The following is a 19185-nucleotide window of genomic DNA, read 5'->3' as shown; positions in this document are numbered from 1 at the left end:
AAAATGGCGCAGCCCTAGTAACATATTGGAATTTTGGGCTGACGTGGGTGGTTATAAAGATTCCACAGGCATGAATTCCTTCCAAGAGTAATTGTGTCTCGCAGTTAGTGTTAAGTCTTCCCCATTCAAATGTAGAAGTGGAGAGGGTTTTCACTCAAATGAGCATTGTGAAATCAAATAGCGTATTAGGGTGACTATCGATACTCTGAATTCGATTCTTACTTTAAGAAGTGGGCTTAGGCACAGAAGTGTTGTCATTCATATGAACCACCTGGCTCCGTCACTACGTTTACATGCGACACATCTTCCGAAAGACGAAAACCGAATTTTGAAACCCGTCTTTCGCTGTCGTGTCTCAAGCGAATTTGCTAGCCTGGCGCCTGAAGAAAAGCTGTTACAGTTTCTGATTTTGTCAGCACAATTAGAGGAGGTATATACAGCTTCAGTCTAATATTTCTACTTATCCTTCATTGTACAAAAATTCACTCCTTCCATATTAGTCAAAAAAATTTAGAAGCAAGACGAAACCTGACAGCCCAAGCACATTGCAAAACCGGTTGCGTTTTCATGAGAGCTAAAATTCATTGCGGAATTGGAAAATCCGTAAAAAGAAGTGGATTAGCAGAATCGATTTTGTAGTGCTTACGTGATCAACCAGAAGGGGTATTGAGAAATCGGTTTACGAAATCCGGTTTTGAGAGCCCCATATAAACGGGGTGTGTGTTAAGTTGATAGGTCCTTACCCTCTCCCAAGGTGGCTTCCGCCAGCTCCCTCTCCCTGATGATGTCCTCGTCCCCTCTATCTACCCCTCCTATCAACTTTGACCCTGCCCCGCCCCCCACTTCCCGTGTCCTTTCCTTTCGGCACCCTCCCTCCCTTCTCTTCTCTTCCCTTCTTTTTCCATCTCCCTGTCCCCTCCCTTCCCCCTCTTCCCCCGGGCCTTCTCTCCCCCTTCCTCCCTCCCCCCTATCTCCCCTGCCCGTGGCATCTCTGCTCTCCCCTTTCGCTCTCCCACTCCCCTTCCTCCTCCTCCTCCTCTCTTGGCAGGTCCCCGGACTCGCACACGCATAGTGAACCTTTGCGCGCTGGAGATCGTCGCCTTCTGTGTCTCGTGTGTGTGACGTCGTATAGTGTTTTTGGTGTCCGCCGTCCCACTCCTACGTTCACTTGTGCCGTCGGACTCATCAGTGTTTTGTGCGCCGTGCCAACGTGTTTTCAGTGTTGTTATCGTCACATGTGAACGACTCCGTGTTTTTTGTGTCTCTGTGACCTCTCTCTTTTGCCCGTCACTTTGTTCATTGTCATTCACCATTTTTTATACTCTTGTAAAACGCTATGGCTGAAGAGCGGCGTAGTGTGCCGCTGCCAGCCTACATGAGTTGTACAGGTTTTAAAATAACAATAAAGTAAAAAAAAATAAGTTGATAGGTACAATGTAAAGTTACACTAGACAATCTGCTCCTGACAACAGAGCAGCTGGACCTAGTCAGTCATCTTCAAGAATAGAGGGATATGGAAGTGAGGATGAGGACTTACTGTAAATGTAAGTTTTAAAAAACGCTTTATTTTAGGTAGTATCTGATTATCGTTATCAGTTTTGTTTAAATATAACAGTAAGTTTTAAGAATAATTTGTTGTTTTGTATGTTTCTATATTTGTTTTAAATTTGGGGTATTTTGTTTCGAAATGCTAACTTAAATGGCTTTTGGGAACTTTCAGTATCATCTCGTTGGCAACACTGATCGGCACCAACATTTTTCTGTCAGTGCTAACTACCTCGCAGTTCAGATGTTTAGGTGTTCTGTGGTTTGCGTCGTGTTTGGCGGGACTTACAGACAGTAATGTGTCGTAAGCTCGCTTGGTAGCGGGGCGTGTAGTAGGCATTGTGGGTAGTATAATTTGAGCAAAAGTAGATAATCGTGTGAGACATGGATACCATCGAAGTACCTTTGTCTGTCAATGGTGTTGACGTTATAAACGTGATATCCTTAGAACCTAATGATACCCAGAATGATACCAACACAGAGGAAGTTGGTGAGGAAATGGTGAGTGAATTGCTTAATGCTCTGCCGTATTTTCTCTGTCGATAGATAGCGACACAATAATGTAAACATTGTTGGGGTGTTACCCCTCAGGTCACAGCCTCCTGCGTGTAGTATGTTGAAATGTTCTGTGCTTATCTACTATTTAGGATTTTTATGTGGGGGCGTGGTGCTGTCTTATATTCCTTAAAAATTAAATACTGCGCCCTTATTTTTATGAGATTAACATTTCATTTATTTGCGCCTTTCGTTCAGCACAGTCGTTTTCCGTTGTTATTAGTTTTTATTTTGGATGAGTTGGGTGACATGACAAAAGTGAGTGATTGTGTATTTGTTTTTAAAATCCAATCGTTTTTAAAATAGTCAACTTTACAAAATAGTAAGATGCACACCGCGAAATGATTGATCGATTATTACCCATGTAACTAAGTAATAGTATTGCAGATTCATTCATAAATATACCCCAAATGAGGTAGATAGTGTCAAGCAGCTATTATTTCTGCCTTGTCTTGGAGTTAATTTTATGATCTCCATTTAAACTGCACAAGGATCGTTTTGCAACTCCTAAAACAACTTGGTTCAGTCACATTTGCAACAGAAACTCAGTAAGTCGACATATTTTGCATATTTCCATTTAATAATGTCATATGGAATAAATAGTGTTCTGAGGTAACTCGCCTTTAAGAAAGAAAATATTCGTTATAAGAGACATATTTACGCCAGTGGCTGTAACACTTTTTTAATCTCACGATTGCAATTTCGGCCTTAGGCCATTATCAAGCGCAGCTGAAAAATACAGATTCTTTATAAATTATTTAACAAAATCGTTGTCTCTCTTGATATTCGGGCGATTACACAGAATTAAAAATGCAAATTGCGTAAACATGTTGCTTACATCTTTGTGTCTGTAAGCCATGTCAACTTAGTGAGCTTACACATTTATGCCATTGTCATTACTATTAATTACATTAGTGACACTGTTACATATTGCGAGCACACACATCCATATGTCATAAAACAACATAGTCTGTAGACACTCATGTTCGTTAACCCATCACTAGTCACTTATGCTCTAAACAGCAGTAAATATGATGTATTTTATAAAGTTCTACATGATTGTGAATCCCAGGTATAAAAAGTTAAAATCTTCATTGTTCAAAAACGTGCTGCAAGAAAAATATATATATTGCTCATCCATGCAGTAAATAGCAAATAGTGTAGTCAAAGAAAGATGGGTTAATGAAATTTTCATGGACTTTAATAATAAATGGTTCCTAACCAGTTTTTTGACACAAAACTTTGAAAAAAATACACTATGTGCAATTCAGAACATGATTGCAGCTTGATAATACAGAAGTAAACTACAAAACTGCTGAAGTGGCCAAAGAAATCTCTATTTGCAATGTGACTGTTGTCAGATAGAGAAGATATGAAAATGAAAAAGCAGACGTAGTATGAATACTTTCATTCCGTAATGCCATATAGGGTAATTTTTTTGGTGTAGATTATCAAGCCAAGCGAATATGTTCCAGGTACAAAAAAGTGTGATAAGAATTATTTGTGGTGTGAACTCAAGAACACAGTGCAGTGGGAGCTGTTTAGGGAACTAGGAATATTAACTACTGGTTCCCAATATATTTATCCCTTAGTGAAATTTGTCATTAAAAATACTTTTTTCAAACAGTGACTCAGTTCATGGAATCAATACTAGAGGTTGCTGCTTCGCTCATATCTACATCTACATCCATACTCCGCAAGCCACCTGACGTTGTGTGTCGTTTGTAAATAATCCTCTGCAGCTCGAATGAACATTGATGCACATAATTATCAGGAGAACAAATTGTATTCATTATTCCAAATTAAGGTTGTCTTTAGCACAGGAAGGGGTGCACAATGTTGTGACAAAAATTTTTGATCACATATCCATTGATATAAAATGTCTGAGACAGCAGAGTAAAGTTTGAAAACAAACTGGAAGAATTTTCTCTGTAACATATTCCGTTCTGTAGAACACTTTCTAATATTGTAACCTACACGTGAAGGTGAAAGATGGTAGATAGGAATTACTAACACAATCTGTTAAAAGAAAAGAAAAATGGGGGGAGAGGGCTCAGCATGTATCCATATTAACAAAGTAATTTGTTGTTTGAATGTATATTACTTGTGCCACATTATTGCAGTTTTCTTGCAAATTATCAGAGGAACATGAAACAAACCAACTTCATGAAATAATTCACATGACTGGGTAAATGGTCAATAACTTTAATGGCTGAATACCTCACTCCTTTTTGTGTGACATGAAAATTGGGTAATGTGCATCATTTCTCCTTCAGATATTATAGTTATGAATTTTACTGTTTTCAGATTTTAATCAATTGTTGACAACAAAATTTTGTGAGGTTGAGCAGTATGCCCAATTGTTTGAGGATTTGTCTGTAAGAAGCTATTGAGTGGACGCCATGTACTAACCTTATTACTCACTTCTGTGCGACACAGACCTTCTTGAAAAAGGCGTATTACTGTCTTCAGATGCTGGTAAAATTCTTCATTTACAGAACCAGTTTTGGTCAATGGACCCTCAGGTTCCCATGTATCAAATAAAACAACACACAAGTAACATTACAGACTTAGTGTCACAAATCTGTTAACTGGTGTAAATGTTAACAACACACATTTGCACCAATTAAAGGATTCATGGAAGTTTGTGCCTGTGGTGTTAGTTATGTATTATTTTATTTGACATTTAGAGAACTTATAAATGGTCAGTCGACTGAAACTGGTTGTGTAAATAAAGAATTTAACCAGCAGCTGAAGGCGGTAATGTCATTTTTCAAATATACATTTTGACTGAAGACACTGAAATATCTTGAAAATGACACACTGTATAAAAAAAGTTATAACTCTAATTTGTTTGTTTCTGGGGAACATAAAAAAATACCACACTCAACCCACCACATCCCCCCCCCCCCCCCCCCCCCCTGTTTGTGTGGTAGGGGGCAACTTTGAAATCTTCCATGGGGACCCCCATTTTTTATTGTAGATTACTGTTCTACAGAAAAATCTACAAAAGTTTTGTCTGAAGCATTTTCTTCATTGGCCACAGGTGATGCTGTAATAAGAGGAGCAGAAATGAGTGCACAATTGTAATTTACGACATGCTACTCAATGGCACGTGGGATGCCACCTCCATGCTGCGAGGGTAGGGCAGGCCAGTATTTCATAACTTCTAATAGGAAACCCCATTCGCAACGCCCTAGTCCTCCAACGTATCAAACAGTGGACTACTCAACGCACGATGTTGTATCAAAACAAACTGGAGCTCATACATTGTGCAGATGTAGAACAGACAGCAGTTCTAAACATTACAATACTTTTACAGTGTAAATTACTTGCACACCTAACTATGGTTTGCAGAATAGATGTGCAAGTGGATGATTACTGTTGCAACCGTGGAAGAAAAAATTGAAATGGTCTTGACTTATGAAAAATGTAGGAGAAATGTCACCTTGTATGCTGAGAATTTTCCGGGGAAAGCTCATTCTCACTGTTCTTTTACAAGGTTGTGAATGCCTTTATATCTAATGGCACTGGCAAAAGGAAACAATGCAAATGTGTTACAGGAGAAGCTAATGAAATAGCTTTAGTAGAGACAGTGCTATACATCCCGTGGATAAGTGCCAGCAATTATACCACGATTAGTATTTTCACAGTAATACATATTTATAAGTATCATCCGTAACACGTGTCAGTGAACCAAGAACTTCATGGTGTTGATTTCCATAACTGGACAGTGTTACGTGAGTGGGCACGTCAACAAATACAAACGACCCTCACATTCTTTGCCGAGGTACTATTTTGTGATGAGTGTATATTCACAAACCATGTTAGTGTTGTCTGGCATAACATGCATTATTAGACTGTAGACAATCCCCACTGGTTATGGCAAGTTGACCATCAATGGCCTTCATCAGTTAATGCATGGTGTGACATCATGGGAAACAAACTCATTGGTCTGTGTTAAATCAATGCATGTTGAATGGATGAAAATATCAAATGTTTTTGGAACAGAAACTACCAGTACTATTGCAGGATGTTGCCCCGAAAGTTCGACAACATATGTGGTTACAGCACAACGGTTGCCCAGTGCTTTACGCAGCTGAAGCCCAGGAAGTGTTATACTTTGTTTACACTCTCAGCAGATCGGCAGAGGTGGCCCTATTAATTGGCCTGCGAGGTTGCCAGTTTGATGTCGCCAGTTTCCTTGTGTGGGGATATTTAAATGATAAGTTGTACTAGCAGGTACCAACAGGCCACCACATCAGAAATGCCTGTGCTGACATTCCCGCAGATATGCTTCTGTCCTTTGTACAGTCATTTGAAAAGAGAATCGTGAGGTGTTTTGAAGTTGGCAAAACAATGTTTGAACACGTACTGTAATTGGAAAAGTAGACTAACGTTCACATTGAGCCATGTTGGTACATCGAGTAGTGCCCTGTTCGATATGTTGGAGGAATACAATGTTGTGGATGGAGTTTCCACTTACAAGGGAACCTCCCCATCGCACCCCCCCTCTGATTTAGTTGTAAGTTGGCACAGTGGATAGGCCTTGAAAAACTGAACACAGATCAATCGAGAAAACAGGAAGAAGTTGTGTGAACCATGAAAAAAATAAGCAAAGTATACTGAGTAGTCCATGCACGAGATAGGCAACGTCAAGGATAATGTGAGCTCAGGAGTGCCGTTGCCTGTGTTTAGCGTGAGCAGCTGCGGAGCGTGAGGGCCTTAGCTAAAGTCTTCCCTTGAGTGAAAAGTTTAACTTTTTATTTTCAGACAGTTATTCCTGTGGAGGAATCGGTTGACTTATGACCTTGCGATCCAATGTTTTCGGTTCCCATTGGAGAGGCACGTACTTTCGTCTACTAATTGCATGGTTTTGCGGTGCGCTCACAAAACCCAGACACTAAACTTATTACGGTGAACAGAGACGTCAATGAACGAACGGACAGATCATAACTTTGCGAATATAAAGAAAGTAAACTTTTCAGTCGAGGGAAGACTTGAACCAAGGACCTCTCGTTCCACAGCTGCTCACACTAACCACACGACCACGGTGCTCCTGAGCTCACTTTATCCTTGATGTTGCCTATCTTGCGCATAGACTACTCAGTTTGTATATTTTGCTTATTTTTTCATAGTTCCACACAACTACTTCCTGTTTTCTCGATTGATCTGTGAAATTTTTCAAGTCCTATCCACTGTGCCAACTTATAACTAAATCTGAGGGGAGTGCGATGGGGAGGTTCCATTGTTAGAAGTTATGAAATACTGGCAAGTCCTACCCTCGCAGCATGGAGGTGGGGTCCCACATGCCATTGGATGTTAAAGGGCCATTGAGTAGCATGTTGTAAATTGCAATTGTGTACCCATTTCTTTTCCTTGGGTTATAGAACCATCTGTGGCAAAACGAAGAAAATGCTTCATACAAAACTTAGGTAGATTTTGCCGTAAAATCATAATCTGCAATAAAAAACAGGGGTTCCCATTGGAGATTCCAAATTTGCTCCCCGCCACCTACATACGGGGTGGGGTCGGGGGGGGGGGGGGGCGGGGAATTCCAGTGTGGTGTCATTGGATATCCCCCTCAGGTACAAACAAATTGGAATCATAACTTTTTTGATCTGATGTGTAGATTTTGAGATACATCAATGTCTTCAGTGAAAATGAACACCCTGTATGTGACCTGTGGGGCACCACCACCTGATCACTGTTCTCAAAAGATATGTTACCCCATAATTTGATGCCATAAGGTATTATTAAATGAAAAGTTGGGCAATAAGTCAACTTTTTGACATTTTTTTCTCCAAACTATGCCTTTATCTCTAATGCAAAAGCTGCAGAGCTTAGAAGTTTTGGAAGATATATAAAATATTTCCAGCTCAAATTCTTATGAATATAGGCACCAACAAATTTTGAATATTGCATTTCATTCATCGATTAACTGCTGTACAATACATGTGAAGGTGTGGTCAAGAATTTTACATGACAGCATATTGTTCCTGCCGTGCTCCTTGCCTAACTCAAGTCTTCTTGGATAGCTGACTCTAGACATGTAAACATCCCACTTTTGTGCATGCCCGCATTTGTGTCCTCCAGTCAGTCCTCCCAAAAAAACTGGTTCAGGATTTCCATGTTAAAAGTGAGATGTTGCGGTCACGAGAATGAAAAGGCACTTCTGTGACGAAGGCACTACTTTGATGCACTTACAGATGCTGAAATGCAAGTGTTGCCCTATTGTAATGTGACAATGTGTTGTAGTTAACCCCTTTCATTCTTAACCACCACTCTGAAACCCCTAAGTAATCGCTGATTGAGTAGTATGGGTTACTTATGAAAATAAACTTTTTTAAACAGTTGTATTTAGTAGGTCCTAATCTTCTTTGTCTCCTTGGGAGATTTATTATATATTTTTATTCTGTTATAGAACATCTTGTTTTGACTATTTTTCTCTTTTTTCTTGGCAAATACAAGTGCAAACTGGCTGGTGTTCCACGGTTATGTACATAAATACTAGCAAAATACTAATTAATGCTTCCCGGAATTGCATAACAGATTGGTAGATGTACTCACTTGGTGCATTAAGGATATAAAGTTTCTTAAACAGTTCCTTTCAATGAGCCAGAACACTACTTGTAGTTACTATTTGAATGACCTTTCTCTGCATCTGAAAAATTTATTTATTTATTTATTTACAAGTTAAGTTCTGTAGGACCAAATTGAGGAGCAAATCTGAAAGGTCATGGAACGTGTCAGCACATGAAATTACAATTAGAAATTTAGTTTCACTGAATTCAACTGCCACTCCACAGCATTCAAATACCTGTTCAGTGCAGTGCCATGATAGGTCTACAAACTCAAATCAAATACTGTTCTTTACATGCATGTCCATTCCCCCACTCCGCAAAGAACTCCTTGAAACACAGCCAGCTAATCTGTACCCTGGTAAATGAACCCTTTGAATTGTCAAATTATTTAAGTGGTGCTCTGATATACCAATAATTTCAGTCAACATCTATAAGCAGTTCACTAACTTTATCTCTAATACCTCTTATATTTTGATGAAGCAGGTATACCTATCAGCTGACTCAAATCTAAAAAAGGTGCAGCTCTAACACCAACTACTACAGGAATTTTTCTGTGAGTGATACCACCACCACCCACTACACCGTCACCTCTAAGCTTTGCAGCCTCCCATTCCCATACCTATTGAGGTGCAGGACATACCTAGTGAAACCCGATCTACTGATAGACTCAACTTGCACCATTGCAATGTGACCCATGCGCTCTGCCATCAGTGCCTTCTCCAGCCCCATGTTGATGTGCGTAACGGCCGCATTAAGATGAGGCTGATCGTAATGCTGAAACAGTTGTACGAAATGCACATTAGTACCACATCACCATGTACATCATATTCCCCGTCCCTATCAAGACGATTTCCTGCTCCACCCACTATGACTACCTGATCCTCCTTTGTAAAATTCCTACATAACTCCCCTATGCTGTCAGTCACCTGAGCCAACCCTGCACTATGCTTCACAGTACTGGTGACCTGGTACTACGTTCCCAACACTTCCTTCAACTGCTGCCACACACCTCTACCATGCGAACTACCTAGCAGCAGAACCTTCTTCTTTCTGTTAGACTTTGCAACTGACCTAGGCCTCCTGACTGCTGAGGACTGCTGCACGTTTCCTACATCTACAGCTACAAGAGGCTCCTCTCCACTCAACTCTGATAGTTGGTCAAATCTATTGCATATACGTAAAGTATAACTGTCTGAATACCTCCTCCTCCTAGCCTTCAATCTCCAGAAAAGACTCCCTTGTTTTAGAACTGTGTGTACAAACGAGCAGGTCACCATGACCCACTGGCTGTTGCAAAATGATGATTGAACAGCAAGGGCACACATTGCTGATGGTATTGTTTTTGCCAGTATCTTGGCATGTTCATTCTGTGTTATGTGACAGTCAACGTTCTTTCCTAGAAATGTTATTTGTTACACAGCTGATAGCTTTATCATGAATGCCGAATGTGACAGAACAGTCTCCCCTCTTCATGCCGATGTGCATAATGTTTGTTTTCCTTATGTTCAATTTTAATTTGTTAAACACTACCTAATTGTAAAGACCCTTGAGGGTCTCATTTGCTTTCTCTAGTGAGAGTTTTTATGTTTGATCAGTGACTGAGGATGTCACCAACAAAGGGAACATTTTCTCAGTGTCTTGTACTGCTGGAAAAATCCTTGGTACATATTACGAACAGAATTGGACCTAATACACTACCCTGAGGAACTCTGCCTGTTTCTTGCCAGGTGGACCTAATACACTACCCTGAGGAACTCTGCCTGTTTCTTGCCTGCTAATTGTTTTACTGAAAATTGATCAGTGGATGTTTGAATCCTGTTTTCTTAATAAGACTGGAACTTGTCATTTCCTATTCCTCTTGCACCTAGTGCTTCTAGCTTGTTTTGTAGTAATTTATTTTCAACAGTGTCAGAAGCCTTAGACAGGCCTAAGAATATGGCTGTAACACAGTCATCCTTGTCAAGAGCTTGAGGTACCACTTTCATGGACTCGGTAATTTCTGATATTTTACTTCTCCCATCTGTAAAAAGGTTGCATTTATTCATGATTGATTCAATTATTTTTGAGAATGCAGACAGTAATGAAAGTGGCCTGTAATTTTAATACTCTCCACAGTACCTTCCTTAATAACAAAGGTTCGACTTGTGCATGCTTTAGATACTCAGGAAACATACCTGAACTAGAGGACTCATTTATCATGTTTATTAATTAGGCTTGTTACTCCCTGCACATGCCTTCAGAACAAAGACTGGAGCCTCACCTATCTCTAAAAACTTCCTTTTTTATTTCTGTGTTGTGCTCCCGACTTCAAAGTCTGTTGGGGGGGGGGGGGGGGGGGAAATCATAATTGTGCTTTGCTGTGTAAGTAATTGAGGGTGCTAAAAGTGCTTTAGGAAGAAATTGTTTCAAGTTCTCTGAAATACCAGAAAAATAATCATTTACAAAATTATCTAGTTCCCGAGGATTTTCTAGCTTCGGTGAAGTCGAGAGCTATGCCGGCGGTAGCATAGCTACTGGCAGGGTCTCCCAAGCCGGACTGGTCTCGACAGAGGAGCCAAACAAAGTGTGTCCCTCAACATAGGGCAGGGAGGGCTCTAGAGGCGTAGTGAAGCCAGCTTCCCTAGAGGAGTAAACCTCATACAGATCCTGGTCCTCCAGGTTGGGGGTTGGGCATGGGGCTAATAACCCCATACTGTAAAAAAAAAAAGAATTTTACGTAAATTCAACAGAAGCCTTGGAAACTGGATGGAAAGCATGTATCACGACCCCGGCAGAGGAAACGGATAAAGGATCTAACAGTAGCATCATGGAATGTGAGGACAATGCTTCAGCCTGGAAAAATGAAAGAAATAGCCAATGAAATTTTAAAATTCAAATATGATATTTCCTATAGCCCTACAATAAGATGGCAGGGGAATGGGCAGATAGATAAACCTGAGTACTCTTTGGTATAAGAAAGAACAGGCCAACTTGGAACAGGGTTTGTAATAACTAGGGAAGTTAGGAAAAGCCTTCTAGAATTTGAACCCATAAATGAAAGGATGTGCAGACTCAGACTAAAAGGTAAATTTAGGAATATATCAATAGTTAATGCACATGCGCCAACAGAGGAAAAAGAGGATATAATTAAAGAACAGTTCTACGAAGACTTGAAAAAGTATACTGTGCAGTACCTAAATATGACCTGATGGTAGTAATAGAGATTTTAATGCAAAAATAGGGAGGAATGAACACCTGTATGGAGTTTCTGGAAAATATTCACTACATGAAGAAAGCAATGAGAATGGAGACTTACTATGCCAATTCCCAGCAAGGAATAATATGATTATTAAAAGTGCCTGCTTTCCACATAAAAGGATCCATTTGGGTACTTGGAAGTCTGCAGCCAATGGAGAAGTCAATCAGATTGACCATATTTTAGTGATTGCACGCCACTCCACGTCAGTTACGGATGTACGGAGCTGCAGAGGACCAAACTGGGATTCAGACCACTTTTTGATAAAATCAGTCTTGAGAGAGAAACTGTCACTAACAAATGGCAACAGAATGGGAAAGATGATGAAATGGAATACAGACAAACTGGACATCCCTGATGAAGTAAAAAAATACCAAGTAACACTAAGCAGAAAGTTGAGCAATGAAGAGACCACAGTAGGAGTAGATGAACGGTGGAACAGGTTTGAAAAAGCCATTAAGGATGCTGCAGAGGAAATAATAGGCATAAGAAGGAACAGAAGAACCCAGGAGTGGTTTGATGAAGATCACAGGTCAGCAATAGAGGAAAAGAACAAGGCAAGAACAAAAATGCTGCAGAGTGAAACCAGAAATAATGTGGAACAATATAGAGAATTAAGGAGAAGAGCTAACAGACTGTGCAAGAGAAAGAAAAGAGAGTGGTATAAGAAGAAATTTCAAGAACTAGAAGAACTAAAGGAACAGAGTGAAATAAGAAAGTTCTATCATGCCATAGGCAAAATGAAGAATAGATTCCAACCAAAAACAATGGCCTGTTCCAGTAAAGATGGGAAAATGATAAGGGAGGAAGGACAGATAGTGGGAAGATGGGCAGAGTATTTCAAAGATACGCTAAGCACCAGCCTAGAAGATGAAGAGACAGCCCCACAGGAGGGAAGAGTGGAGCTGGAAGTAGCCAATGAAACCAATGAGGCAACAAAAGCCAACACTACAAGAGGACTCCCAGGCTGTGCACAAGTCAAAAAACAATCGAGCCCCTGGGGAAGACAGCATAATTGCAGAATTAACTGGTGGTGAGGCTGTAATAAAGGAACTGCACACATTAATATCAGATATATGGGAAACAGAAACTATGCCAGATAATTGGAATAATAGTCCCCATTTATAAGAAAGGGGACAGAACAGCATGTGAAAGCTATAGAGGTGTAACACTCCTAAGTACAGCTTATAAGATCTTCACAAGTATATTAAACGAAAGGATACGGAAGTGTGCAGAAGGCATCCTAGGGGAATATCAGTGTGGCTTTCGACCGGGCAGAGGAACAACTGATCAAATATTTGTGATAAGGCAAATGATGGAAAAGTTCTATGAATATGATATAGATCTGCATTTCTTATTCATCGATATAGATATAGAGTACTGAAAGAAGTTGGTATATGTGCTGAATTAATAAGACTAATCAGAATGACAGAGACAAGAGCAAAAGTAAAGGTCCTTAGCAGAACAAGTGAAAGCTTTGACTTTAATAAAGGTGTGAAGCAAGGGGATAGTCTCTCCACTGTCCTATTCAACGTAGCCCTGCATAGTGCAGTAAATAAAATCAACAAAAGAGGCACCATATTTATGAAAACTAGCCAGATATGTGCATACGCTGATGACATTGCTATAGTAGGAAGAAATACCAATACACTCCTAGAAACATACTGGGCAATGGAAACAGAATCCTTAAAAATTGGCCTCATAGTAAATGAAAACAAAACAAAATGTATGGTAATGTCACAATCTGAGGCCAGAAGAACCCCTAAAAACCTAAACATCAATGGGAAATGCTCCAATGGAGTGTCCTCTTTTAACTACTTGGGAGCCCTAATAACAAATGATAACAGTATTGGAAAGGCTATAAGGGAAAGAATACAAGCAGGAAGCAGAGCTTACTTTGCAAATATGTAGCTTTTCAAAAGTAGCCTTGTTAAAAGAAAAACTAAATTGCTAATATATAATTCCCTAGTCCGCCCAGTTATCACATACGGCTCAGAGGTATGGACGTTGACAGAACACGATAAAAATGCTCTAAGAAGCATTGAGCGGAAAATACTACGCGAAATCTATGGGCCAATAAGGGAGGAAGAAGGCTGGAGAATACGCTACAATGCCGAATTACAAGAGTTAATACAAGGCAGGGACATAGTAAAATTTGTGAAATCACAGCGAATACGGTGGCTAGGACACTTGGAGAGAATGGCAGAGGATAGAATTCCAAAGAAAATGGTGAAAGGTATGATCCATTCAGTTAGGCGAAAAGGGAGACCTAGAAGAAGATGGATCGATGAGGTAATAATGGATATCAGCAATATGGGAGTCTGGGGGTGGAAAAGAGCAGCAAATAACCGAGAAGTGTGGAGGAAGATTGTTGAAGAAGCCAAGGCTCACCAAGGGCTGTAGAGCAACTGAAGAAGAGGAGGATTTTCTAGTATTCTACCCCATCTTGATTTGTATGTTGTTATACTTGTCTGCCTTTTCCCGTTTCTTGTTTCATGACCTTCCACACTACTTTGATTTCATTTTCTGCATTATATAATTTGTCATTGAATGATTTTTAAACAAGCAGAGTCCGCCTGCATACTTCTTGTATCTGAGGTAGTAATCAAGGAATTGAGGATAATTGTGCAGTGCTTTTGTAAAGAACTGAGAAATTTAAGTGTCTGGTAGAATTTTGATACGTGCAGTTATCAAGCAAGCAATTTTTGTTGCAGCTGCTGTAGGTGTGGCTACTTTTGGAAATGTTTCCTTCAAAATTAATTCAAACAATGTACAGAATTTACAGAACTTAGCATATACATTGTTTTCCACGGGTCAACTGAAGTTTCCAGGACCGCCTGCCTGCTTTGACCCATGCACCCCTGCGGGTCTGGGGGTTAGAATAGGCCCACGGTATTCCTGCCTGTCGTAAGAGGTGACTAAAAGGAGTCTCACATGTTTTGGCCTTCATGTTATGGTCCCCTGTAGGGTTTGACCTCCATATTTCGGCCGGCCGATGTGGCCGAGCGGTTCTAGGCGCTTCAGTCTGGAACCGCACGACCGCTACAGTCGCAGGTTCGAATCCTGCCTCGGACATGGATGTGTGTGATGTCCTTAGGTTAGTTAGGTTTAAGTAGTTCTAAGTTCTAGGGCACTGATGACCTCAGATGTTAAGTCCCATAGTGCTCAGAGCCATTTGAACCTCCATATTTCCAAATTTTTCCGAAGAGCGAGCCAATTCGGGAAGGGCGCCTTACATGGTGCGTAGTGTTCATCATGCATTGAGATCTTTAGCCCGCTTTCTTTTCGTCGCATTGCAGTCCCGCTCACTCTCTGTCTCTTGGGCGAGGATACATTCCTGGGTGCAGTTTCCGCCATCCTCTATGCTGTGTCGATTTCTGCACTGACGACGGCCATGGACTTCTTTGCACCTGATATCCAGCATAGTAGCCAGTCTGTTGTGGTGGGGTCGCCATGTACCCTGTTGGTTGTAGCCCCCTGACAACACAGGGATCGCACAACTGATGCTTGCGCCGTTAACTCCCCATGTATGCCAAGGAGTAGATACCTATCTCCCTGGGGCATCGAGACTCCCGGCAATGGCCATCCTGCCAGGTGGCCCTTGCTGCGGCTGGGTGGCGCCTGTGGTCGGAGTGGGTGGCATCAGGGCAGATGACATGTAATGAAGCGTGGCACATCTCTCTTGCTGGTGGCTGGCCGCCAGCAGTCTCTAAGCATTCCAGGGCTCAATTTAATGCAAACACGTATGACCCCAAATCGTTTCCCTCTCTGGCCACACCATGGGAGGAATGAAAGGCTAAGAATGGCAGCGAAGCTTATTCACCCCGCTACCTAGTATGTACGAGAGCTGATGTGGAATCCTGTGTGTCCATGAAGTCTCAGTTCTTTGTAGAGCATTTAGAGGACAAGTTTGGGGAGGTGGAGGGCTTGTCCATAACGCACTGTGGGTCAGTTTTGATAAAAACAGCATCCTCTGCCCAGTCACGGGCATTACTCACTTGTGACAAGTTGGGGGGGGGGGGGGGGAGGTGTGTTTCAGTTACCATCACGCCCCATAAGAGTTTAAATATGGTCCAGGGTATTATGTTCCACAGGGACCTTCATTTGCAGTCTGAAGATGAGCTGCACGCCAATTTAGAGCGGCGAGGTGTTGATTTTGCCCGGTGCGTTCATCGGATTCCGAGGGATAATCAGGTTGCCACTGGTGCCTTCATCTTGGTCTTCAAGGGCGATACATTACATGAGAAGCTCAAGGTGATGGTCCACTGCTGTGATGTAAAGCCCTATATCTCCCTCCCCCCTCCCCCCCCCCCCCCCCCCCCCCCCACTTTACAGTGAGTGTGTCCCTCTTCAGTCACCTTTAGAGGCTGTTGCTGTTTGGGTGTGGATGCCTCTGGCTGTTACTGTCTGCGGTCTCTATGTTCCACCTGATGCCGATGTCCCGCAGAATGTATTGGCTGCCCTGGTAGCCCAACTGCCACCACCTTTCCTGTTATTGGGCGACTGTAACGCCCATAACTCTTTGTGGGGTGGCTTGGTGGCAAGAGGCCAAGGCACTGTCATTGAGCAATTGTTGGCACAGCTCAACCTTTCTCTTTTAAATGATGGTGCTTCCATACATTTTAGTGTGGCGCATGGGACATACTCAGCCATCGACCTTTCGGCCTGCAGCCCTGGCCTTCTACCATTTGTCCAGTGGAGAGTGCATGACGACTTGTCCAGTAGTGACGACTTTCCGATCTTTCTGTCACTGCCCCAGCATCACTCACCTGGGCACCTCACCAAATGGGGTTTGAATAAGGCTGGCTGGTACTTGTTCTCCTACATTGCCACTCTTGAGCCTCTTTCTCATGACGCCATTGATGTGGTGGTTCACACGATCGCCACTGGCATCATTTCTGCTACGAAATCTGCAATTCCCTGTTCTTCCTGGTCTCCTCGGCGGAGGACTGTGCCTTGGTGGTCACCGGAGATTGCTGAGGCAATTAGAGATTGCAGGTAGGACCTCCAGCATCATAAGCGCCACCCATCATTGGAACACCTAATTACCTTTAAACGGCTCCATTCCCGAGCCTGACGCCTTATTCACCGAGGGAAGCAGGAGTGCTGGGAACGGTATGTCTCCACCATTGGCACCTGTACCTCTCCATCGCAGGTTTGTTGCAAGATTAGGCGACTCTATGGGTACCAGACACCCGTCAGCGTACCTGAATCAGACACGATTGCAGAACTCTTAGCAGAGCATTATGCTCACAGTTCTGCTTCTACAAATTACCCACAGGCCTTCTGAACCCTGAAAGAGTGGTTGGACAGTCAGAGCCTTTCATTCCATACGCACCTCCCCAAATCGTACAATGCTCCATTCAGTGAGTGGGAATTCCACAACAATGCCTTAGCCGCTTGTCCTGATACGGCTTCCAGGCCGGATCGCATCCACTATCAGATGCTCAAACACCTCTTGGTGGACTGCCAGCGACACCTTCTCGACCTTTTCAACTGTATCTGGGATGAGGGTGAGTTCCTTCTTAATGGCACGAAAGCGTTATCGTCCTAGTTTTGAAGCCTGGCAAGAACCCCCAGGAGGTGGACAGCTACCACCCCATTAGCCTCACCAACGTTATGTGCAAGTTGCTGAAACACATGGTGAGCCGGAGGTTGAGTTGGCTACTTGAGTCTCGGGCCTTCGGGCTCTGTCCCAAGGTGGGTTCCGTAAGGGTCGCTCTGCCACTGATAATTTGGTCTGGCTGGAGTCTGCCATCCACATGGCATTTGCCCGCCGCCAGCATCTCGTTGCCGTCTTTTTTGACATGCGGAAGGCGTACGATACGACGTGGTTACATCACATTCTCACCACACTTCATGGGTGGGGTCTTAGGAGGCTGGCTCCCACTTTTTATTGAAAATTTTCTGTCACTTTGTTCCTTCCGCGTGCAAGTTGGTTCCTCCCATAGTTCCTCCCAAGTCCAGAGGAATGGGGTTCCACAAGGCTCTGTCTTAAGTATCTGCCTCTTTTTAGTTGCTATCAGTGGGCTAGCTGCAGCTGTGGGAATGTCCATATCGGCTTCTTTGTATGCTGATGACTTTTGCGTGTACTATAGTTCCACTGGCATTGTGGTTGCTGAACGGCAGCCACAGGGCACAGTCTTGGGCCGCCACGCACGGCTTACAGTTTTCGGCTGCCAAGACCTGCATCGTGCATTTCTGCCGGCATCACACTGTTCACCTGGAGCCATGGCGAACCTCTTGCCATGGTGGAGAGACATAGGATTTTGGGCTTGCTTTTTGATGCATGGTTGACTTGGCTCCCTCCTATTCGGCAGCTTAAACAAACATTGTGGTGCCGTCTTAACGCTCTCCATTGCTTGAGTCACACCAGCTCAGGTGGCAATAGGTCTACCCTTCTACGACTGTATCAGGTGTTGATTCAGTCCCGTCTTGATTATGGGAGCCTGGCTTATGGTTCGGCATCGCCTTCTGCGTTGCAGTTGCTTGACCCCATACTTTACTGTGGGATCCGACTCACAACTGGAGCTTTGTGCACAAGCTCTGTAAACAGCCTGCTTGTGGAGGATCCGGCGCCAATGACTACCAGCCGCTTATGCTGCACATGTTTATTGCTTGCTTGGGCATCCAAATTACTGTCTCCTGTTCCCAAACTCGGGTGTCCATCTTCCAGAATGCTGGCTCTGGTCAGGGTGTACGATTGCGGTTGGCATCCGGGTTCTTCTCTCTGGGCTTGAGTTTTTCCCTCTCCCACATCTTTTCCAAGCCCATATACATATACTCCCATAGTGTGCCCCCCAGGGGGTCCAAAACTCTTTTGTGGATACGTGCGTGGCGAGCACGGGGCCCTGAGCCATTGCAGCCTTCTTTCTCTCCCGGGCTGCATTTCCTTTCCCTTCCCCTCCTTTCCCCTCCATACCCCTTCCCCTCGCCCTCTCCTCTCCCTCTATTGGTGTCCTTGCTTATGTTGGCCCCCGCTATCCTCCTGGTTCTGTTGGTTTTACACTCCGGCTTTGTTGCGTAATCATCTCCTCCTTTTGGCATTCCTTGGTCCCCCTCTGGGGTTTGACCTCCATTCCAAAATTTCTCTTCCGTAGTGTGAGCCATTTGGGGAAGAGCACCTTACCTAGTGTCTCCGACGTGCGCCCTCCTCGTACATTCCACCTTTTCTTTTACGTCGTTCTCTGATGCTAGGGTGCATAGCCAGTACGGTAGCCAGCCCGTGTGGTGGGGTCGCTATGTACCCTTTTGGTTGAGCCCCCT

General features: G+C 42.9%; 1 protein-coding gene across 1 annotated transcript in view; it reads left to right on the top strand.

Annotated features, from left to right (window-relative positions):
* Nucleotides 1–1767: 1767 nt before the first annotated feature.
* The window catches only part of LOC124721947 (DNA polymerase epsilon subunit 4), a 68448-nt gene continuing 51030 nt past the window's right edge, over nt 1768–19185 (top strand). Inside the window, exon 1 of the mRNA XM_047247110.1 lies at nt 1768–2046. Within this exon, the coding sequence (XP_047103066.1) occupies nt 1930–2046 (117 nt within the window). The 5' untranslated portion in view covers nt 1768–1929. The remainder of the gene's footprint in view (nt 2047–19185) is intronic.

This window comes from Schistocerca piceifrons, chromosome X (assembly GCF_021461385.2).
Source record: "Schistocerca piceifrons isolate TAMUIC-IGC-003096 chromosome X, iqSchPice1.1, whole genome shotgun sequence".
NCBI classification, from domain to species: Eukaryota; Metazoa; Arthropoda; class Insecta; order Orthoptera; family Acrididae; genus Schistocerca; species Schistocerca piceifrons.
This window is presented reverse-complemented; position numbering and strand designations above follow the sequence as displayed.